The sequence below is a fragment of the Salmo trutta genome, chromosome 13, assembly GCF_901001165.1.
Source record: "Salmo trutta chromosome 13, fSalTru1.1, whole genome shotgun sequence".
In the NCBI taxonomy this organism is placed as follows: Eukaryota; Metazoa; Chordata; class Actinopteri; order Salmoniformes; family Salmonidae; genus Salmo; species Salmo trutta.
The window spans coordinates 87620912-87646696 of NC_042969.1; the positions used below are offsets into that span (position 1 = coordinate 87620912).

At 43.7% G+C, this 25785-nt stretch overlaps 2 protein-coding genes across 2 annotated transcripts; both read right to left on the reverse strand.

The window, feature by feature from the left end:
• Window positions 1-675: 675 nt before the first annotated feature.
• On the reverse strand, window positions 676-23142 carry LOC115206694 (galectin-6-like). The gene is made up of 11 exons (XM_029773893.1): window positions 22989-23142; window positions 22454-22542; window positions 15503-15707; window positions 8118-8231; window positions 7377-7436; window positions 5187-5228; window positions 4995-5093; window positions 4574-4651; window positions 4375-4463; window positions 1059-1224; window positions 676-848 (listed from the first exon to the last, which is right to left on the reverse strand). Exons 1-11 carry the CDS (start codon window positions 23028-23030, stop codon window positions 702-704), a joined length of 1131 nt encoding a protein of 376 aa, XP_029629753.1. The 5' UTR covers window positions 23031-23142; the 3' UTR covers window positions 676-701.
• LOC115206878 (keratin-associated protein 4-12-like) lies at window positions 23089-25785 on the reverse strand (the record flags this gene model as incomplete). The annotated part of the gene is made up of 5 exons (XM_029774053.1): window positions 23089-23129; window positions 24249-24536; window positions 24957-25043; window positions 25389-25592; window positions 25677-25785. Coding segments are annotated over 5 exons (729 nt in total), but the record flags the coding sequence as incomplete, so codon positions are not given.

Sequence of the window (25785 nt, forward strand, 5' to 3'; positions counted from 1 at the left end):
TTCCAGTAACGTTTGGCAAACTGTAGGCGCTTGAGTTTGTTGTTTGATGACAGCAAAAGCTTTTTATTATGGCAACCCTCCCAAACAACTTGTGGTTATGTAGGTGGCGTCTTATCGTAGTTTAGGAGACTTTCTAACCCCAACACCCAACTAACGTCTGCAATTCTCCCGCTGTGATCCCTGTGTTTACATGACTAATGCCATACTCGGCCTACTGCCATAATCAGTTTAATATCGAATTATTAGTGTGCATGTAAACGTACTCATTGTTGATTTTTAAACCAGATATGTGTACTTATTTTGTTAGAAATAAAAGTGTATTCTTTACACCGCTGTATGGACTATATGTCTGTATGTGATATTACTGCTATGTGCTACATGAAATGAGGAGTACCAGTCTTTGGTTATGATATTTATTTTATTAAAAGTAGTTTGATTACTTTCATTCTCTCTCTTAGGATCCACTTAACATCTAATAACAACCTGCTTACAGAGGTACAATGCTGAATCATGGTGGAACATCCAGACTGTGTGTGTGTGTGTGTGTGTGTGTGTGTGTGTGTGTGTGTGTGTGTGTGTCTGTAGTATTGTGTGTGTGTGTGTAGTATTGTGTGTGTGTGTGTGTGTGTGTGTGTGTGTGTGTGTGTGTGTGTGTGTGTGTGTGTGTGTGTGTAGTATTGTGTGTGTGTGTGTGTGTTGGCTCAGAAGTGTACGTATGAGATCTGTACGTCTCCCTCCAGCTCCACCGTGTCTATCTGGTTGTAGTTCTGGAAGCGGTGGATGAAGTCACACATGTGCTGCCCGTTCACATACACCTTGAACCGCTGGTTCCCACAACGGATAGACATCTAAGAGAGAGAGAGGGAAAAAAAACGAACTTGACACAGATAGCCAAAATGGCACTGAATACGCATGTAACCAGACCGTAGAGTAACTGAGGAACGAGTTAGAATGTTGTCATCTTGGATAACTTCAATTCTAATTTTACACAATGTCCGTTGATCTCATACCCGTGAACCTTGACAAAGTGAGATTCTGTGTGTGCTGTGTGTACTCACGTCAAAGTACTCTCCCTCCTGGAAGGGGTTAATGCTGATCTCTTTCTCCTCCATGCCCCAGCTTCCACCAATCATACTGTTTCTCACCACCTCTCTCTCCCGTAGACGAGGGTTCATGTGGAACGCTATGTCCCGCGAGCCGCCCACAATGAAGTTTATAGAGAACCTACAACACAACAGGCCCACCGGTAAACGTACAGTTGAAGTCGGAAGTTTACATACACCTTCGCCAAATACATTTAAACTCAGTTTTTCCACAATTCCTGACATTTAATCCTAGTAAAAATTCCCTGTCTTAGGTCAGTTAGGCTCACCACTTTATTTTAAGAATGTGAAATGTCAGAATAATAGTAGAGAGAATTATTTATTTCAGCTTTTATTTCTTTCATCACATTCCCAGTGGGTCAGAAGTTTACATACACTCAATTAGTATTTGGTAGCATTGCCTTTACATTGTTTAACTTGGGTCAAACGTTTCAGGTAGCCTTCCACAAGCTTCCCACAATAAGTTGGGTGAATTCCTCCTGACAGAGCTGGTGTAACTGAGTCAGGTTTGTAGGCCTCCTGCTCACACACGCTTTTTCAGTTCTGCCCACAAATTTTCTATAGGATTGAGGTCAGGGCTTTGTGATGGCCAGTCCAATACCTTGACTTTGTTGTCCTTAAGCCATTTTGCCACAGTGTTGGAAGTATGCTTGGGGTCATTGTCCATTTGGAAGACCCATTTTCGACCAAGCTTTAACTTCCTGAATGATGTCTGAGATGATGCTTCAATATAGCCACATCATTTTCCTGCCTCTTGATGCCATCTATTTTGTGAAGTGCACCAGTCCCTCCTGCAGCAAAGCACCCCCACAACATGATGCTGCCACCCCCATGCTTCACGTTTGGGATGGTGTTCTTCGGCTTGCAAGCCTCCCCCTTTTTCCTCCAAACATAACGATGGTCATTATGGCCAAACAGTTTTATTTTTGTTTCATCAGACCAGAGGACATTTCTCCAAAAAGTACGATCTTTGTACCCATGTGGAGTTGCAAACCGTAGTCTGGCTTTTTTATGGCAGTTTTGGAGCAGTGGCTTCTTCCTTGCTGAGCGGCCTTTCAGGTTATGTCGATATAGGACTCGTTTTACTGTGGATATAGATTTGTACCTGTTTCCTCCAGCATCTTCACAAGGGCCTTTGCTGTTGTTCTTGGATTGATTTGCACTTTTCGCACCAAAGTACGTTAATCTCTAAAGACAGAACGCGTCTCCTTCCTGAGCGATTTAATGGCTGTGTGGTCTCATGGTGTTTATACTTGTGTACTATTGTTTGTACAGATGAACGTGGTACCTTCAGGCGTTTGGAAATTGCTCCCAAGGATGAACCAGACTTGTGGAGGTCTACCATTTTTTTTAATGAGGTCTTGGCTGATTTCTTTTGATTTTCCCATGATGCCAAGCAAAGTGGCACTGAGTTTGAAGGTTGGCCTTGAAACACATTCACAGGTACACCTCCAATTGTCTCAAATTATGTCAATTAGCCTATCAGAAGCTTCTAAAGCCATGACATCATTTTCTGGAATTTTCTACTTAGTGTATGTAAACTTCTGACCCACTGGAATTGTGATACAGTGAATTATAAGTGAAATAATCTGTCTGTAAACAATTGTTGGAAAAATGACTTGTGTCATGCACAAAGTAGATGTCCTAACCGACTTGCCAAAACTATAGTTTGTTAACAAGAAATTTGAGGAGTGGTTGAAAAACGAGTTTTAATGACTCCAACCTGAATGAATGTAAACTTCCGACTTCAACTGTAGGAGTGTTTATTGACTATGTAACCTGATCAGACCAGGAACATTTCTGGGGAAAATGCAACTGCAATATTTCTATAGCTGGGGGAAGGGCAAAGACTAAAATGAGCACCTACAGACTTGGTAGCTCCTCAACCAGCTCTCACAGTCTCACGTCAGAATCAGACGTTCATCCATGTTTCTCAAACGTTAAATGTCAAAGTTGTTTTAAAAGTCAAATTTCAAAGTGTTTAAGGTTAAGGTCAGGTATTAACTCTGAATGGTTAAGGTTAGGCATTAACTCTGAATGGTTAAGGTTAGTCATTATCTCTGAATGGTTCAGGATAGGCATTAACTCTGAATGGTTAAGGTTAGGTATTAACTCTGAATGGTTAAGGTCAGGCATTATCTCTGGTTAAGGTTAGGCATTAACTCTGAATGGTTAAGGTTAGGCATTAACTCTGAATGGTTATGGTTAGGCATTATCTCTGAATGGTTAAGGTTAGGCATTAACTATGAATGGTTAAGGTTAGGCATTATCTCTGAATGGTTAAGGTTAGGTATTAACTCTGAATGGTTAAGGTAAGGTTTGGTATAGACTTAAAATCAAAAACAAAAACAACATTCAATCACTGGATTTGAATATGTAACATTTGGAATCAGAGGTTTGGTGTAAACAAAAATATTTAAAAAAAACGTTCTACCACTGGAATCAGAGGCAGAGAAACTGTTGCCCCCTAGTGGCCAGTTTCCACATCATCTCCTGATGTCCTCAGACATGGACGGACATAGAATACTGACTTGTATCACGGGTGACCTGCCTGTCCTAGAGGCACCATGCCTCTGATGGGTTAAGGGATAGGGGTTAGTATAAGGGGACACCCCACCTCTTTAAGGAATACCTGGGATAGGATATAGTAGTCCTTCTAACCCCCCCCCCCCCTCCAAAAGCGATATAGATGCACTATTGTAAAGTGGTTGTTCCACTGGATATCATAAGGTGAATGCACCAATTTGTAAATTGCTCTGGATAAGAGCGTCTGCTAAATGACGTAAATGTAAATGTAAATGGGATAGGGGTTAGGGGTTAGGGTACTACAGACCTGTTAGATCCTAGAGGCACCATGCCTCTGATGGGTTAGGGGTTAGGGGATAGGTATAGGGGTTAGGGGTTAGGGTACTACAGACCTGTTAGATCCTAGAGGCACCATGCCTCTGATGGGTTAGGGGATAGGGGATAGGGGTTAGGGGTTAGGGTATAGGGGTTAGGGGATAGGGGTTAGGGTATAGGGGTTAGGGTACTACAGACCTGTTAGCTCCTAGAGGCACCATGCCTCTGATAGGTTAAAGGATAGGGTATAGGAGTTAGGGGTTAGGGTATAGGGGTTAGGGTATAGGGGTTAGGGTATAAGGTATAGGGGTTAGGGGATAGGGGTTAGGTATAGGGGTTAGGGTATAGGGTATAGGGGATAGGGGTTAGGGGTTAAGGGATAGGGGTTAAGGGATAGGGGTTAGGGTATAGGGGTTAGGGTACTACAGACCTGTTAGCTCCTAGAGGCACCATGCCTCTGATGACGATGGTCTTCTTCGGAGACATCCCTCCTGGAATCATGCTGGAGTACGGGACAGGCTGATTCACATAGGACAGGAGTCAGTCCACTGACAGCATGTAGGGTATACTGTATGTATGTATACTTAGGACAAAACAAATCTATCCTGACTCACACAGATGTTACTTACAGGGTTGTATATTGGCTGTCCACACATGACCGGCAGGTTTCCACCAGGATATCCTCCAGCTCCACCAGGATACCCTCCCTGACCACAAACAGGGATGTTATCACACACACACACACACACACACACACACACACACACACACACACACACACACACACACACACACACACACACACACATACACACACATCACATTCACACACATCACACAGACACACATACACACACACAACACACACACACATACACACAGACATCACACACAAAACACATCACACACACCAGAATACAGCTGTCAGCCATACGTGTTACGTTAAGTCCTGTATTTACTAACTGATGCAGAACTATCCACTGAAGAAAATTATCCCACATTCAAAGCATAAAGACCCACTGTTACAACAACATAGGTGATAGTACTGACCCCCATGTCACCTGGGTATCCTCCACCCTGTGGGTAACCTCCACCCTGTGGGTATCCTCCCCCCTGTGGGTAACCTCCACCCTGTGGGTATCCTCCACCCTGATAAGCATTGACAGACATACAGTATAAATATATGTAATGGTATTTGATGACACAGACACATGAACGTCACCAAGTGTGGTACCAACTTACCCCCATTTGATCACCTGGGTATCCGCCACCAGGATATCCTCCCTGTTGACGGTGGGAAACATATCAAATGTCATCCAGAGTTTACGACACGCTAAGAAACACATTCGTGAAGATATATCTCTATGTACAGTCACCCCACAACATTCATGAGGATATATCGCTATGTAGTTACCCCACAACATTCATGAGGATATATTGCTATGTACAGTCACCCCACAACATTCATGAGGATATATCGCTATGTACAGTCACCCCACAACATTCATGAGGATATATCTCTATGTACAGTCACCCCACAACATTCATGAGGATATATCTCTATGTACAGTCACCCCACAACATTCATGAGGATATATTGCTATGTATAGTTACCCCACAACATTCATGAGGATATATCGCTATGTACAGTCACCCCACAACATTCATGAGGATATATTGCTATGTACAGTCACCCCACAACATTCATGAGGATATATTGCTATGCAGTCACCCCACAACATTCATGAGGATATATCGCTATGTACAGTCACCCCACAACATTCATGAGGATATATCGCTATGTACAGTCACCCCACAACATTCATGAGGATATATCGCTATGCAGTCACCCCACAACATTCATGAGGATATATCGCTATGTACAGTCACCCCACAACATTCATGAGGATATATCGCTATGTAGTTACCCCACAACATTCATGAGGATATATCGCTATGTATAGTCACCCCACAACATTCATGAGGATATATCGCTATGTACAGTCACCCCACAACATTCATGAGGATATATCGCTATGTAGTTACCCCACAACATTCATGAGGATATATCGCTATGTATAGTCACCCCACAACATTCATGAGGATATATCGCTATGTAGTCACCCCACAATATTCATGAGGATATATCGCTATGTACAGTCACCCCACAACATTCATGAGGATATATCGCTATGTACAGTCACCCCACAACATTCATGAGGATATATCGCTATGCAGTCACCCCACAACATTCATGAGGATATATCGCTATGTAGTCACCACACAACATTCATGAGGATATATCGCTATGTACAGTCACCCCACAACATTCATGAGGATATATCGCTATGTAGTCACCACACAACATTCATGAGGATATATCGCTATGTACAGTCACCCCACAACATTCATGAGGATATATCGTTATGTACAGTCACCCCACAACATTCATGAGGATATATCGCTATGCAGTCACCCCACAACATTCATGAGGATATATCGCTATGTACAGTCACCCCACAACATTCATGAGGATATATCGCTATGTAGTTACCCCACAACATTCATGAGGATATATCGCTATGTATAGTCACCCCACAACATTCATGAGGATATATCGCTATGTACAGTCACCCCACAACATTCATGAGGATATATCGCTATGTAGTTACCCCACAACATTCATGAGGATATATCGCTATGTATAGTCACCCCACAACATTCATGAGGATATATCGCTATGTAGTCACCCCACAATATTCATGAGGATATAACGCTATGTACAGTCACCCCACAACATTCATGAGGATATATCGCTATGTACAGTCACCCCACAACATTCATGAGGATATATCGCTATGCAGTCACCCCACAACATTCATGAGGATATATCGCTATGTAGTCACCACACAACATTCATGAGGATATATCGCTATGTACAGTCACCCCACAACATTCATGAGGATATATCGCTATGTAGTCACCACACAACATTCATGAGGATATATCGCTATGTACAGTCACCCCACAACATTCATGAGGATATATCGCTATGTACAGTCACCCCACAACATTCATGAGGATATATCGCTATGTACAGTCACCCCACAACATTCATGAGGATATATCACTATGTACAGTCACCCCACAACATTCATGAGGATATGTCGCTATGTACAGTCACCCCACAACATTCATGAGGATATATCGCTATGTACAGTCACCCCACAACATTCATGAGGATATGTCGCTATGTACAGTCACCCCACAACATTCATGAGGATATATCGCTATGTACAGTCACCCCACAATATTCAGTGCTAAGCCCTCCAGTGGTCTTGTATGGCTTAGTTGGTAGATCATGACACAACGCCAATATAGTGGGTTCAATACATATACGATATAAACATATATATATATATATATACGTACCGCCATGTTGCCTCCTCCCATTCCACCTGTAGGATATCCACCTCCCATTCCTCCTCCTCCCTGAAGAACACACAGCTTATTCCAGCTACATCCGTTCTGCCATATGTGTGTGTTTGTGTGTGTAATGTGTTGTGTAGCCAGTCCATACTCACTCCCATTCCACCTGGGTATCTATTGCCTCCTACTTTAGTGCCCTTGCGCAAAAGCAACGACCATTGATAACTTAATTGAGCAAAGCAATGGTAATCATAGTATGCCTGTGGGTGTGTGTACCGGTTCGTGTGTGTGTGTGTGTGTGTGTGTGTGTGTGTGTGTGTCCTGGCACACAAAAGGGCAAAAGCAAACACTATTGAGAAATGGATTATTCATTAAATCCACTATTTAAAATTCTCTCCTGTTCTCTCATCCCATGTATTGCTTGTAACTGCTGCCCGAAAAGCTTTGAACCAGTGAATTAACATAAAAATGACAGATGATGGAGCAATTATCTTTCCTGTAGGATTTGGGAAGGGTACGCTGACCCTAGATTTGTTGGCAACAGAGGGCAGCTTCTACCTTGAAGCCGGTTAAAATACTGCTCTCTGCACCTACACATTGCCCCCCTGCCCCTACTCATACCATCTGCCCCAGCCCCTACCCCCCTGCCCCTACTCATACCCCCTGCCCCAGCCCCTACCCCCCTGCCCCCCTGCCCCTACACCCTCCCCAGCCCCTACCCCCACCCCCCTGCTCCAGTCTCACCCCGATGACGTTGATGGTCTGGATGGAAACGTCGCCTCCTATCTGCAGGGCGTTGACTCTCTCGACTGGAATGCGATGTTTGAACATGTGAAAGTCTCGACCGTTCACTGTCACCTACGGCAGAAAAACACACATTAGCTCATCTGACCGTACACAACTATGGTCTAACCCTAACCCATACACAACTATGGTCTAACCCTAACCCATACACAACGTTTAGTTTCCTGTTTCCGGTCACAACTTGCAGACTTGTTTACGCTGCTGTGCGTTTTTGTTGCCGATCTTACTTTGCTACCTAACGGTTTTTACTTTTTCATTACCGTATATTTTTACTTTTTACCCTCACTCAACTTTTTTCATTCAACTTTCTTACCCCGGAGGTTTTATCTGGACATGGTTCGTCAGGACTTCAAACAGCCGAAGCTAAGTAACATTAACATGATGCCTTCTAATTGCAGTCGTTGTACTTATAATATACAGGAGAACGATCGCCTTACGGCAAGGATAGCTGTGCTGCAAGCCCAGCTTCAGACGCAATCGATAGGCAAGGGTAATTTCAGTGTAGGAAAGGATGAAACAGCGTCTGTGCCACCAGCAAGTACAGATAATAACGTTAGTATAAACCCCCTCGCACGGTCCCCGCAGCCGGACAACTTTCTCATGGCTTCTGGAGGGAAACGCTGTAGGAATGCTCAACCGGTGTCGCTTATTCAGCCGACAGAAACTTTCAACCGGTTCTCCCCATTAAGTGAGTCGGAGTCGGAGGCCGAGACTTCTCTGGTCTCTGCTCCTCCCGCTGTGGGGTCTGAGACGCCGACGGCTCCCACCATTAGCTCTGACAAATTGAAAACCCTAGTCATTGGCGACTCCATTACCCGCAGTATTAGACTTAAAAAGAATCATCCAGCGATCATACACTGTTTACCAGGGGGCAGGGCTACCGACGTTAAGGCTAATCTAAAGACGGTGCTGGCTAAAGCTAAAACTGGCGAGTGTAGAGAGTATAGAGATATTGTTATCCACGTCGGCACCAACGATGTTAGGATGAAACAGTCAGAGGTCACCAAGCGCAACATAGCTTCAGCTTGTAAATCAGCTAGAAAGATGTGTCGGCATCGAGTAATTGTCTCTGGCCCCCTCCCAGTTAGGGGGAGTGATGAGCTCTACAACAGAGTCTCACAACTCAATCGCTGGATGAAAACTGTGTTCTGCCCCTCCCAAAAGATAGAATTTGTAGATAATTGGCCCTCTTTCTGGGACTCACCCACAAACAGGACCAAGCCTGGCCTGTTGAGGAGTGACAGACTCCATCCTAGCTGGAGGCGTGCTCTCATCTTATCTACGAACATAGACAGGGCTCTAACTCCTCTAGCTCCAGAATGAAATAGGGTGCAGGCCAGGCAGCAGGCTGTTAGCCAGCCTGCCAGCTTAGTGGAGTCTGCCATTAGCACAGTCAGCGTAGTCAGCTCAGCTTTTCCCATTGAGACCGTGTCTGTGCCTCGACCTAGGTTGGGCAAAATTAAAAATGGCGGTGTTCGCTTTAGTAATCTCACTAGTATAAAGACCTCCTCCATTCCTGCCATTATTGAAAGAGATTGTGATACTTCACATCTCAAAATTGGGTTACTTAATGTTAGATCCCTCACTTCCAAGGCAGTTATAGTCAATGAACTAATCACTGATCATAATCTTGATGTGATTGGCCTGACTGAAACATGGCTTAAGCCTGATGAATTTACTGTGTTAAATGAGGCCTCACCCCCTGGTTACACTAGTGACCATACCCCCCGTGCATCCGGCAAAGGCGGAGGTGTTGCTAACATCTACGATAGCAAATTTCAATTTACAAAAAAAAAAACAATGACGTTTTTGTCTTTTGAGCTTCTAGTCATGAAATCTATGCAGCCTACTCACTCACTTTTTATAGCTACTGTTTACAGGCCTCCTGGGCCATATGCAGTGTTCCTCACCGAGTTCCCTGAATTCCTATCGGATCTTGTAGTCATAGCAGATAATATTCTAATTTTTGGTGACTTTAACATTCACATGGAAAAGTCCACAGACCTACTCCAAAAGGCTTTCGGAGCCATCATCGACTCAGTGGGTTTTGTCCAACATGTCTCTGGACCTACTCACAGCCACAGTCATACTCTGGACCTAGTTTTGTCCCATGGAATAAATGTTGTGGACCTAAATGTTTTTCCTCATAATCCTGGATTATCGGACCACCATTTTATCGCGTTTACAATTGCAACAAATAATCTGCTCAGACCCCAACCAAGGAGCATTAAAAGTCGTGCTATAAATTCTCAGACAACCCAAAGATTCCTTGATGCCCTTCCAGACTCCCTCTGCCTACCCAAGGACGTCAGAGGACAAAAATCAGTTAACCACCTAACCGAGGAACTCAATTTAACCTTGCGCAATACCCTAGATGCAGTTGCACCTCTAAAAATGAAAAAGATCTGTCATAAGAAACTAGCTCCCTGGTATACAGAAAATACACGAGCTCTGAAGCAAGCTTCCAGAAAATTGGAACGGAAATGGCGCCACACCAAACTGGAAGTCTTCCGACTAGCTTGGAAAGACAGTACCGTGCAGTATCGAAGAGCCCTCACTGCTGCTCGATCATCCTATTTTTCCAACTTAATTGAGGAAAATAAGAATAAGCCGAAATTTATTTTTGATACTGTCGCAAAGCTAACTAAAAAGCAGCATTCGCAAATGGAGGATGGCTTTCACTTCAGCAGTAATAAATTTATGAACTTCTTTGAGGAAAAGATCATGATCATTAGAAAGCAAATTACGGACTCCTCTTTAAATCTGGGTATTCCTCCAAAGCTCCATTGTCCTGAGTCTGCACAACTCTGCCAGGACCCTGGCTCAAGGGAGATACTAAAGTGTTTTAGTACTATATCTCTTGACACAATGATGAAAATAATCATGGCCTCCAAACCCTCAAGCTGCATACTGGACCCTATTCCAACTAAACTACTGAAAGAGCTGCTTCCTGTGCTTGGCCCTCCTATGTTGAACATAATAAATGGCTCTCTATCCACCGGATGTGTACCAAGCTCACTAAAAGTGGCAGTAATAAAGCCTCTCTTGAAAAAGCCGAATCTTGACCCAGAAATTATAAAAAACTATCGGCCTATATCGAATCTTCCATTCCTCTCAAAAAATTTTGAAAAAGCTGTTGCACAGCAACTCACTGCCTTCCTGAAGACAAACAATGTATACGAAACGCTTCAGTCTGGTTTTAGACCCCATCATAGCACTGAGACTGCACTTGTGAAGGTGGTAAATGACCTTTTAATGACGTCAGACCGAGGCTCTGCATCTGTCCTCGTGCTCCTAGATCTTAGTGCCGCTTTTGATACCATCGATCACCACATTCTTTTGGAGAGATTGGAAACCCAAATTGGTCTACATGGACAAGTTCTGGCCTGGTTTAGATCTTATCTGTCGGAAAGATATCAGTTTGTCTCTGTGAATGATTTGTCCTCTGACAAATCAATTGTAAATTTCGGTGTTCCTCAAGGTTCCGTTTTAGGACCACTATTGTTTTCACTATATATTTTACCTCTTGGGGATGTCATTCGAAAACATAATGTTAAATTTCACTGCTATGCGGACGACACACAGCTGTACATTTCAATGAAACATGGTGAAGCTCCAAAATTGCCCTCGCTAGAAGCCTGTGTTTCAGTTATAAGGAAGTGGATGGCTGCAAACTTTCTACTTTTAAACTCGGACAAAACAGAGATGCTTGTTCTAGGTCCCAAGAAACAAAGAGATCTTCTGTTCAATCTGACAATTAATCTGGATGGTTGTACAGTCGTCTCAAATAAAACTGTGAAGGACCTCGGTGTTACTCTGGACGCTGATATCTCTTTTGAAGAACATATCAAGACTGTTTCAAGGACAGCTTTTTTCCATCTACGTAACATTGCAAAAATCTGAAACTTTCTGTCCAAAAATGATGCAGAAAAATTAATCCATGCTTTTGTTACTTCTTGGCTGGACTACTGCAATGCTCTACTTTCCGGCTACCCGGATAAAGCACTAAACAAACTTCAGTTAGTGCTAAATACGGCTGCTAGAATCCTGACTAGAACCAAAAAATGTGATCATATTACTCCAGTGCTAGCCTCCCTACACTGGCTTCCTGTTAAGGCAAGGGCTGATTTCAAGGTTTTACTGCTAACCTACAAAGCATTACATGGGCTTGCTCCTACCTATCTTTCCGATTTGGTCCTGCCGTACATACCTATACGTACGCTACGGTCACAAGACGCAGGCCTCCTAATTGTCCCTAGAATTTCTAAGCAAACTGCTGGAGGTAGGGCTTTCTCCTATAGAGCTCCATTTTTATGGAATAGTCTGCCTACCCATGTGAGAGACGCAGACTCAGTCTCAACCTTTAAGTCTTTACTGAAGACTTATCTCTTCAGTAGGTCCTATGATTAAGTGTAGTCTGGCCCAGGAGTGTGAAGGTGAACGGAAAGGCTGGAGCAACGAACCGCCCTTGCTGTCTCTGCCTTGCCGGTTCCCCTCTTTCCACTGGGATTCTCTGCCTCTAACCCTATTACAGGGGCTGAGTCACTGACTTACTGGTGTTCTTCCATGCCGTCCATGGGAGGGGTGCGTCACTTGAGTGGGTTGAGTCACTGACGTGGTCTTCCTGTCTGGGTTGGCGCCCCCCCTTGGGTTATGCCATGGCAGAGATTTTTGTGGGCTATACTCGGCCTTGTCTTCGGACGGTAAGTTGGTGGTTGTAGACATCCCTCTAGTGGTGTGGGGGCTGTGCTTTGGCAAAGTGGGTGGGGTTATATCCTTCCTGTTTGGCCCTGTCCGGGGGTATCATCGGATGGGGCCACAGTGTCTTCTGATCCCTCCTGTCTCAGCCTCCAGTATTTATGCTGCAGTAGTTTATGTGCCGGGGGGCTAGGGTCAGTCTGTTTCATCTGGAGTATTCTATTGTCTTATCCGGTGTCCTGTGTGAATTTAAATATGCTCTCTCTAATTCTCTCTTTCTCTCTTTCTTTCTTTCTCTCGGAGGACCTGAGCCCTAGGACCATGCCTCGGGACTACCTGGCATGATGACTCCTTGCTGTCCCCAGTCCACCTGGCCATGCTGCTGCTCCAGTTTCAACTGTTCTGCCTGCGGCTACGGAACCCTGACCTGTTCACCGGATGTGCTTGTTGCACCCTCGACAACTACAATGATTATTATTATTTGACCATGCTGGTCATTTATGAACATTTTAACATCTTGACCATGTTCTGTTATAATATCCACCCGGCACAGCCAGAAGAGGACTGGCCACCCCTCATAGCCTGGTTCCTCTCTAGATTTCTTCCTAGGTTTTTGGCCTTTCTAGGGAGTTTTTCCTAGGGAGTTTTTCCTAGCCACCGTGCCTCTTTCACATGCATTGCTTGCTGTTTGGGGTTTTAGGCTGGGTTTCTGTACAGCACTTTGAGATTTCAGCTGATATACGAAGGGCTATATAAATAAATTTGATTTGATTTGAACTATGGTCTAACCCTAACCCATACACAACTATGGTCTAACCCTAACCCATACACAACTATGGTCTAACCCTAACCCATACACAACTATGGTCTAACCCTAACCCGTACACAACTATGGTCTAACCCTAACCCATACACAACTATGGTCTAACCCTAACCCGTACACAACTATGGTCTAACCCTAACCCATACACAACTATGGTCTAACCCTAACCCATACACAACTATGGTCTAACCCTAACCCGTACACAACTATGGTCTAACCCTAACCCATACACAACTATGGTCTAACCCTAACCCATACACAACTAATCTAACCCTAACCCATACACAACTATGGTCTAACCCTAACCCGTACACAACTATGGTCTAACCCATAGACAACTCAATAGGGCGTTGGGCCACCACACCTCTATTGGAGGGATGCGACACCATTCTTCTACAAGAAATTCCATAATTTGGTGCTTTGTTGATGGTGGTGAAAAACGCTGTCTCAGTCACCGCTCTGGAATCTCCCGTAAAATGTTCAATTAGGTTGAGATCTGGTGACTGAGACGGCCCAGGGCATATGGTTCACGTCGTTTTCCTACTCATCAAACCATTCAGTGACCACTCGTGCCCTGTGGACGGGGGCGTTGTTATCCTATGGGGGCATAGCTATGATAGCCAATAATAATGGCCTGCCCAGCATGTTTATACATCAACCTAAGCATGATGAGATGTTAATTGCTTAATTAACTCAGGAACCTGCATTCAATATACTCTGTAAAATGTCACTTATTCAAGTGTTTCCATTATTTTGGCAGTTACCTGTATATATAACTACACGTTATCGCTGTACCAATCTCTATGCCTATATCTATACAGTATCTATATCTATACAGTATCTATATCTATACAGTATTTGTATATTTATACAGTACCTATATCTATACAGTATCTATGTATCTATACAGCATCTATATCTAAACAGTATCTATATCTATACAGTGTCTATATCTATACAGTATCTATGTATCTATACAGCATCTATATCTAAACAGTATCTATATCTATACAGTATTTGTATATTTATACAGTATCTATATCTATACAGTATCTATGTATCTATACAGCATCTATATCTATACAGTATCTATATCTATACAGTGTCTATATCTATACAGTATCTATGTATCTATACAGCATCTATATCTATACAGTATCTATATCTATACAGTATTTGTATATTTATACAGTATCTATATCTATACAGTACCTATATCTATACAGCATCTATATCTATACAGCATCTATATCTATACAGTATCTATATCTATACAGTATTTGTATATCTATACAGTATCTATATCTATACAGTACCTATATCTATACAGCATCTATATCTATACAGCATCTATATCTATACAGTATTTGTATATTTATACAGTACCTATATCTATACAGCATCTATATCTATACAGCATCTATATTATATACAGTATTTTTATATTTATACAGTATCTATGTATCTATACAGTATCTATATCTATATTTATACAGTATCTATCGCTATATCTATAACTATACAGTACGTATATCTACATTTACACAGTGTCTATATCTATACAGTATCTATATCTACACAGTATCTCTATCTATACATTATCTATAAAGTATATATATATATATATATGTATATATATATATGTGTGTGTATAAATATATATCTATACAGTATCTATATCTACACAGTATCTATATCCATATCTACACAGTATCTACATCTATACAGTATCTATAAATTATATATATACCTATGTGTGTATATATATATATATATATATACATACAGTATCTCTATATCTGACCTGGTAACCCTCCTGGTTAATGATGATAACCATCTCAAAGGCGTCTCCCTTGCTAAAAGGCATGTGGTGGGTCTTCTCCTCTGAACCCCATTGCCCTTCCTGGCAGCTGTTGAACACCACCTTGTCCCATCCGTCGAAACGAGGGTTGAAGTGAAAGCCGATATCACAGCCCTCAAATTCCCCACACTGCAGGTTAATTTGGAACCTAGAGGGGGTGTTAGAGAGGACATAGAATGAACAGATCGTCTACAGGTAACACTGGTAACACTGGTAACTCTGGTAACACTGGTAACACTGGTAACTCAGCTAACACAGATAACACAGGTAACACAGCTAACACAGGTAACACAGATACCACTGGTAACTCAGCTAACACAGGTAACACAGGTAACACTGGTAACGCTGGTAACACTGGTAACCCTGGTAACACTGGTAACACTGGTAACCCTGGTAACACAGGTAACCCTGGTAACCCTGGTAACACAGGTAACACAGGTAACACTGGTAACACTGGTAACACTGGTAACCCTGGTAACACAGGTAACCCTGGTAACCCTGGTAACACAGGTAACACGGGTAACACTGGTAACACAGGTAACCCTGGTAACACAGGTAACACGGGTAACACTGGTAACACAGCTAACACAGGTAACTCAGCTAACCCTGGTAACACAGCTAACACAGGTAACACAGATAACACAGGTGACAGAGGTAACACAGGTAACACCGGCAGGGCCGAACAGAGTAGAACCAGCTCACCTGCTCTTACACTACGATTTAAATGTTACTTTAAAAATATATATGTTTTCACTGTGTTAAAAGTAGAGGTCATTTCACGTAACAGGGTTGAGGGACAAATAAAGCATTAATCAAATTAAATAATGAATAATCTTCAGAAATGACTTAGTCAAAGAAACAAAATAACTAGGGCTTTACAATGATGTGGAAACTTGGAGAAATGTTGTGATTAAAATCTTCCTAAAAGTGGAACAGGGTTGACGGAAGGACAATGGCAAAATGTTGAATTTTGGCACATTAGCATGTCTTTATTCATATAATTTTTGTTGTTGTTGGATGTATTGAATCCTCCCATGTGGTCCATATTATAGAGCACTTCATTTAGAAAAACAAGCTTTTCAAAATCTATATTGGTGCAAAATTTCTACTGAACATATCAAAGGGACGCAAAAGGTACTCTTCTCATGGAACGACCCCATTATATACCACTCCAAGCCTTTGGACTCTTATTGTCCAGGTCACATTGTGCTTCTTAGAGCAAACAATAACTGTTCTAACATAACTGATATGACTGACTGTGGTCTGAAAGGCAAGTAAAATACACAGAGGACGGGGAGAGGGGGGGGGCACTTCTGATAAACGTGTGTATGCCTTTGCCCTCTCTCTGACAGCACAAGGATAAACTTCCTTATTATAACAGGTTCAGCAGGCTGAGGCAGAGAATGTTTTTTGAACGTACATTAGCCATTGTAACTTGGTACACTGCAGCAGATTTTCATCATAAACAAAACTACATCCACACAGAACAAAAAATATAAACGCATGTAAGGAAAGCAGTCAATTGAAATAAATTCATTAGGCCCTGTTGGTCACAAAAAAAAAGGTAGGGGCGTGGATCAGAAAACCAGTCAGTATCTGGTGTGACCACCATTTGCCTCATGCAGCGTGACACATCTCCTTTGCATTAAGTTGATCAGGCTGTTGATTGTGGCTTGTGGAATGTTGTCCCACTCCTCTTCAACGGCTGTGCGAAGTTGCTGGATATTGGCAGGAAATGGAACACGCTGTCGTACACGTCGATCCAGAGCATCCCAAACATGCTCAATGGTTGACATGTTGGGTGAGTATGCAGGCCATGGAAGAACTGAGACATTTTCAGCTTCCAGGAATTTGAGTACAGATCCTTGCGACATGGGGCTGTGCATTATCATGCTGAAACATGAGGTGATGGTGGTGGATGAATGGCACGACAATGGGCCTCAGGATCTTGTCATGGTATCTCTGTGCATTTAAACTGCCATTGATAAAATGCAATTGTGTTCATTGTCCGTTGCTTATGCCTGGCCATACCATAACCCCACCGCCACCATGGGGCACTCTGTTCTCAACGTTGACGTCAGCAAACCGCTCGCCCACACTTCATCATACACGCTGTCTGCCATCTGCCCGGTACGGTTGAAACTGGGATTAATCCGTGAAGAGAACACTTCTCCAGCGTGCCAGTGGCCATCAAAGGTGAGCATTTGCCCACTGAAATCGGTTATGACTCTGAACTGCAGTCAAGTCAAAACCCTGGTGAGGACGACGAGCACGGAGATGAACTTCCCTGAGACGATTTCTGGAAGTTTGTACAGCAATTCTTCGGTTGTGCAAACCCAGAGTTTCATCAGCTGTCCGAGTGGCTGGTCTCAGACCATCCCGCAGGTGAAGAAGCCAGATGTGGTCCTGGGCTGGTGTGGTTGTACGTGGTCTGTGGTTGTGAGTCTGGTTGGATGTATTTCCAAATTCTCTAAAACGACATTGGAGACTGCTTATGGTTGAGAAATGATAATTAATTTCTCTGGCAACAGCTCTGGTGGACATACCTGCAGTCAACATGCCAATTGCACACTTCCTCAAAACTTGAGACATCTGTGGCATTGTGTTGTGTTACAAAACTGTAGAGTAGCCTTTTATTGTCCCCTGCACAAGGTACACCTGTGTAATGATTATGCTGTTTAATCAGCTTCTTGATATGCCACACCTGTCAAGTGAATAGATTCTACAGCTGCACCATCGAGAGCATCCTGACTGATTGCATCATCGCCTGGTATGGCAACTGCTCGGGCTCCGACCATAAGAACCAGTACATCCCTGAGGCCAAGCTTCCTGCCATCCAGGACCTCTATACCAGGCGGTGTCAGAGGAAGGCCCTAAAAATTGCCAAAGACTCCAGCCACCCTAGTCATAGACTGTTCTTTCTGCTACCACATGGCAAGCGGTACTGGAGCGCCAAGTCTAGGTCCAAAAGGCTTCCTAACAGCTTCTACCCCCAAGCCATAAGACTCCTGAACAGCTAATCAAATGGCTACCCGGACTATTTGCTTTGTCCCCCTCATCTTCATTTTTACACTGCTGCTACTCTCTGTTTATTATCTATGCATAGTCACTTTACCTCTACCTACATGTACATATGACCTCAGTTACCTCGACTAACCGGTGCCCCCGCACATTGACTCTGTATGGGTACCCCCTGTATATAGTCTCCACATTGACTCTGTACCGGTACCCCCTGTATATAGCCTCCACATTGACTCTGTACCGGTACGCCCTGTATATAGCCTCCACATTGACTCTGTACCGGTACCCCCTGTATATAGCCTCCACATTGACTCTGTACCGTAACACCCTGTATATAGCCTCCACATTGACTCTGTACCGTAACACCCTGTATATAGCTACCACATAGACTCTGTATGGGTACCCCCTGTATATAGCCTCAACGTTGACTCTGTATCAGAACCCCCTGTATATAGCCTCCACATTGACTCTGTACTGGTACCCCCTGTATATAGCCTCCACATTGAGTCTGTATGGGTACCCCCTGTATATAGTCTCCACATTGACTCTGTACCGGTACCCCCTGTATATAGCCTCCACATTGACTCTGTACCGGTACGCCCTGTATATAGCCTCCACATTGACTCTGTACCGGTACCCCCTGTATATAGCCTCCACATTGACTCTGTACCGTAACACCCTGTATATAGCCTCCACATTGACTCTGTACCGTAACACCCTGTATATAGCTACCACATAGACTCTGTATGGGTACCCCCTGTATATAGCCTCAACGTTGACTCTGTATCAGAACCCCCTGTATATAGCCTCCACATTGACTCTGTACTGGTACCCCCTGTATATAGCCTCCACATTGAGTCTGTATGGGTACCCCCTGTATATAGCCTCAACATTGACTCTGTACCGGTACCCCCTGTATATAGCCTCAACATTGACTCTGTACTGGTACCCCCTGTATATAGCCTCAACATTGACTCTGTACCGGTACCCCCTGTATATAGTCTCCACATTGACTCTGTACCAGTACCCCCTGTATATAGCCTCCACATTGACTCTGTACCGTAACACCCTGTATATAGCCTCCACATTGACTCTGTACCGTAACACCCTGTATATAGCCTCCACATTGACTCTGTACCGTAACACCCTGTATGTAGCCTCCACATTGACTCTGTACCGTAACACCCTGTATATAGCCTCCACATTGACTCTGTACCGTAACACCCTGTATATAGCCTCCACATTGACTCTGTACCGTAACACCCTGTATATAGCCTCCACATTGACTCTGTACCGTAATACCCTGTATATAGCCTCCACATTGACTCTGTACTGTAACACCCTGTATATAGCCTCCACATTGACTCTGTACCGTAACACCCTGTATATAGCCTCCACATTGACTCTGTACCGTAACACCCTCTATATAGCCTCCACATTGACTCTGTACCGTAACACCCTGTATATAGCCTCCACTTTGACTCTGTACCATAACACCCTGTATATAGCCTCTACATTGACTCTGTACCGTAACACCCTGTATATAGCCTCCACATTAACTCTGTACCGGTACCCCCTGTATATAGCCTCCACATTGACTCTGTACCGGTACCCCCTGTATATAGCTTCCACATTGACTCTGTACCGTAACACCCTGTATATAGCCTCCACATTGACTCTGTACCGTAACACCCTGTATATAGCCTCCACATTGACTCTGTACCATAACACCCTGTATATAGCCTCCACATTGACTCTGTACCGTAACACCCTGTATATAGTCTCCACATTGACTCTGTACCATAACACCCTGTATATAGCCTCATTACTGTTCTTTTATTATTGCTCCTTAATTATTTTTGATTTGTAATATTTCTATTTGTGTATTTATTTTGTATTTATTTTTTTACTTCAGTTTATTTTAGTAAATACTTTCTTACCACTTATTTTTGTTGAAACTGCATTGTTGGTTAAGGGCTTGTAAGTGAACATTACACTGTAAGGTCTACTACACCTGTTGTATTCAGTGCGTGTGACAAATAACATTTTATTTTATTTTATTTGAACGAGAGAGTTTTCTACAGTCGTCATCATCTGATAACTTACTAGAGCCAGACAACTAATTATACTCTGTGGGCAATTTAATGAGAGTGTCCATTATTCCACCCTTTGCCTAGTGTAAAATGTAAAATGTATTTTTCCGGTGTATGCATTGTAAATAGTTCATTTTCCGCTCTTATTTTGCCTAGTGGCCAATAGATGAAGTAGCTGTGATCACATGACACAGGTGTGTCAAGGCTATATAATTACCTGTGATCACGTGACACAGGTGTGTCAAGGCTATATAATTACCTGTGGTCATGTGACACAGGTGTGTCAAGGCTATATAATTACCTGTGGTCATGTGACACAGGTGATTCAAGGCTATATAATTACCTGTGGTCATGTGACACAGGTGTGTCAAGGCTATATAATTACTTGTGGTCATGTGACACAGGTGTGTCAAGGCTATATAATTACCTGTGGTCATGTGACACAGGTGTGTCAAGGCTATATAATTACCTGTAATCATGTGACACAGGTGTGTCAAGGCTATATAATTACCTGTGATCACGTGACACAGGTGTGTCAAGGCTATATAATTACCTGTGGTCATGTGACACAGGTGTGTCAAGGCTATATAATTAGCTGTGATCACATGACACAGGTGTGTCAAGGCTATATAATTACCTGTGATCACGTGACACAGGTGTGTCAAGGCTATATAATTACCTGTGATCACATGACACAGGTGTGTCAAGGCTATATAATTACCTGTGATCACGTGACACAGGTGTGTCAAGGCTATATAATTACCTGTAATCATGTGACACAGGTGTGTCAAGGCTATATAATTACCTGTAATCACGTGACACGGGTGTGTCAAGGCTATATAATTACCTGTAATCACGTGACACAGGTGTGTCAAGGCTATATAATTACCTGTGATCACGTGACACAGGTGTGTTAAGGCTATATAATTACCTGTGATCACATGACACAGGTGTGTCAAGGCTATATAATTACCTGTGATCACATGACACAGGTGTGTCAAGGCTATATAATTACCTGTGATCATGTGACACAGGTGTGTCAAGGCTATATAATTACCTGTGATCACGTGACACAGGTGTGTCAAGGCTATATAATTACCTGTAATCACGTGACACGAGTGTGTCAAGGCTATATAATTACCTGTGATCACGTGACACAGGTGTGTCAAGGCTATATAATTACCTGTGATCATGTGACACAGGTGTGTCAAGGCTATATAATTACCTGTGATCATGTGACACAGGTGTGTCAAGGCTATATAATTACCTGTGATCACATGACACAGGTGTGTCAAGGCTATATGTCAGACCTAAATGGTTTTCTGTGGTCATGTGACACAGGTGAGTCAAGGCTATTTAATGACCTGGGATTACCTGACACAGGTGAGTCAAGGCTGTATGATTGTTTCTCCATCACATTGCATCTGACACCCTGATGAAGGCGTTAGCTGTTACGTTCTGGAGCATTTTAATAGTGACGTAGCCCACACATTAAAGGCTTTTTAACTTTCAAACCCACAGGAAGTGCCTGGACTTGGATTCACCCCTCAGCACCTGTTAGTGTTCTGGAAGTTCTCCTCTCCAAGGTCACCTGGTTGTTTTGAAATACTCAACCCACCAAGCATTGATGTCGTGCTAGGTCTTTTGTGTCCATCACATCGTCGTTGAAAACAGATCCCACAATTTAAGAATGTGTAAACAAATTCCCTTGTTGTCGCCCAAACGTTACAATCTGATCATGTGTAGCATACCTCCAATCCTCAGAGGCTGTGTTTCTCACCTGGTGATCTCGTGAGGGATCACTCCCTGGATGTATACAGACATCCCTGATCTCAGCCCGCCGTAGATCGGCCCCACATAGGGGATACTCTGCACAGAACACACAGTAATAACCGTTTAACAACTATACACAAGTATAGATGCAATGCAGTCTGGGAAGTAATAACCATTTAACAACTATACACAAGTATAGATGCAAGGCAGTCTGGGAAGTAATAACCATTTAACAACTATACACAAGTACAGATGCAAGGCAGTCTGGGAAGTAATAACCATTTAACAACTATACACAAGTATAGATGCAAGGCAGTCTGGGAAGTTTTTTAAGTAGGTGCAGTAAAAGTTTGAAAAGGAAGTAAACGCAATAGAGACAGCCAATGGTTGGGCTTCAGTCAATTCAGAAAGAGAATTGAAAATTGGAATTTCAGTGTACTTCCTGAATTGACTGGAATTGAAATTGAAATTGACCCCTAACGGTAGATTCAGACAATATCTATGATATCTGTATACGCTAGACAAGGAGACATGCTACTCACAGGGTTGTAGACGGGCTGGTAGCCAGGTGGAGCAACGAACATGATGGCTGTCACTCAGAGATCCACAGACAGACAGATAGAGAGACGGAGGAGAGGCGAGTCAGAGAGAGAGCAGGAAACGGTCGCTGCTGGACGGCTGGTCTTATAGAGACTCAGAACCATGGGAGGGGAGGGGCGAGGAGCCAGGGGAGAGTCAGGGTTAAGAGACGGGGCTGGGAGTGGGGTAGGGCCAGATAGGGCTGGGAGTGGGGTAGGGCCAGATGGGGCAGGCTACTCGACTAATGATGTCGGCCGGGAACCAGAAACCAGGCGACGTGTTATCAGTTTCACATTGTTTTCCCAACCTTATCACAGGACAGGAGGAGTGGTCCAGTCGGACAAAAGATGGTGTGTGTAAGGTGAACGGTGTGTGTGTGTGTGTGTGTGTGTGTTAACAAACTGTGTACACACATTTGAATGATAGTAAATGGTAGATAAGAGACGGTTGTGTACCGAAGGAGTCTCAACAGTTTGCTTTCTGTAGACAGTCTGGTCTACAACAGTCTGGAGGTCTACAACAGTCTGGAGGTCTACAACAGTCTGGTCTACAACAGTCTGGAGGTCTACAACAGTCTGGTCTACAACAGTCTGGAGGTCTACAACAGTCTGGAGGTCTACAACAGTCTGGTCCACCACAGTCTGGAGGTCTACAACAGTCTGGAGGTCTACAACAGTCTGGTGGTCTACAACAGTCTGGAGGTCAACAACAGTCTGGTGGTCTACAACAGTCTGGAGGTCTACAACAGTCTGGTCCACAACAGTCTGGTCTACAACAGTCTGGAGGTCTACAACAGTCTGGAGGTCTACAACAGTCTGGAGGTCTACAATAGTCTGGTCTACAATAGTCTGGAGGTCCACAACAGTCTGGTGGTCTACAACAGTCTGGTGGTCTACAACAGTCTGGAGGTCTACAACAGTCTGGTCAACAACAGTCTGGTCTACAACAGTCTGGAGGTCTACAACAGTCTGGAGGTCTACAACAGTCTGGTCCACAACAGTCTGGTCTACAACAGTCTGGAGGTCTACAACAGTCTGGAGGTCTACAACAGACTGGTCCACAACAGTCTGGTCTACAACAGTCTGGTCCACAACAGTCTGGAGGTCTACAACAGTCTGGTCCACAACAGTCTGGAGGTCTACAACAGTCTGGAGGTCTACAACAGTCTGGTCTACAACAGTCTGGTCTACAACAGTCTGGAGGTCTACAACAGTCTGGTTTACAACAGTCTGGTCTACAACAGACTGGAGGTCTACAACAGTCTGGTCTACAACAGTCTGGTCTACAACAGACTGGAGGTCTACAACAATCTGGAGGTCTACAACAGTCTGGTCCACAACAGTCTGGAGGTCTACAACAGTCTGGAGGTCTACAACAGTCTGGTCTACAACAGTCTGGAGGTCTACAACAGTCTGGTCTACAACAGACTGGAGGTCTACAACAGTCTGGTCTACAACAGTCTGGTCTACAACAGACTGGAGGTCTACAACAGTCTGGAGGTCTACAACAGTCTGGTCCACAACAGTCTGGAGGTCTACAACAGTCTGGAGGTCTACAACAGTCTGGTCTACAACAGTCTGGTCTACAACAGTCTGGAGGTCTACAACAGTCTGGTCTACAACAGTCTGGTCTACAACAGACTGGAGGTCTACAACAGTCTGGTCTACAACAGTCTGGAGGTCTACAACAGTCTGGTCTACAACAGTCTGGTCTACAACAGTCTGGAGGTCTACAACAGTCTGGAGGTCTACAACAGTCTAGTGGTCTACAACAATCTGGTCTACAACAGTCTGGAGGTCTACAACAGTCTGGAGGTCTACAACAGTCTAATCCACAACAGTATGGAGGTCTACAACAGTCTGGTCTACAACAGTCTGGTCTACAACAGTCTGGAGGTCTACAACAGACTGGTCCACAACAGTCTGGTCTACAACAGTCTGGTCCACAACAGTCTGGAGGTCTACAACAGTCTGGAGGTCTACAACAGTCTGGTCCACAACAGTCTGGTCTACAACAGTCTGGTCCACAACAGTCTGGAGGTCTACAACAGTCTGGAGGTCTACAACAGTCTGGTCTACAACAGTCTGGTCTACAACAGTCTGGTCCACAACAGTATGGAGGTCTGCAACAGTCTGGAGGTCTACAACGGTCTGAAGGTCTACAACAGTCTGGTCTACAACAGTCTAATCCACAACAGTATGGAGGTCTACAACAGTATGGAGGTCTACAACAGTCTGGAGGTCTACAACAGTCTGGTCTACAACAGTCTGGAGGTCTACAACAGTCTGGAGGTCTACAACAGTCTGGTCCACAACAGTCTGGAGGTCTACAACAGTCTGGTGGTCTACAACAATCTGGTCTACAACAGTCTGGTGGTCTACAACAGTCTGATCTACAACAGTCTGGTCTACAACAGTCTGGAGGTCTACAACAGTCTGGTCTACAACAGTCTGGAGGTCTACAACAGTCTGGTCTACAACAGTCTAATCCACAACAGTATGGAGGTCTACAACAGTATGGAGGTCTACAACAGTCTGGAGGTCTACAACAGTCTGGTCTACAACAGTCTGGAGGTCTACAACAGTCTGGAGGTCTACAACAGTCTGGAGGTCTACAACAGTCTGGTCCACAACAGTCTGGAGGTCTACAACAGTCTGGTGGTCTACAACAATCTGGTCTACAACAGTCTGGTGGTCTACAACAGTCTGATCTACAACAGTCTGGTCTACAACAGTCTGGAGGTCTACAACAGTCTGGTCT

Coding starts and splice junctions, on each gene's coding strand:
- LOC115206694 (XM_029773893.1), bottom strand. CDS start 23,030: ATGTTCGTTGCTCCACCTGGCTACCAGCCCGTCTACAACCCT. Junction 4,652..4,994: donor GATACCCAGGTGACATGGGG/GTCAGTACTATC, acceptor GTTTGTGGTCAG/GGAGGGTATCCTGGTGGAGC. Junction 1,225..4,374: donor GTGCCTCTAGGAGCTAACAG/GTCTGTAGTACC, acceptor GTTGTGTTGTAG/GTTCTCTATAAACTTCATTG.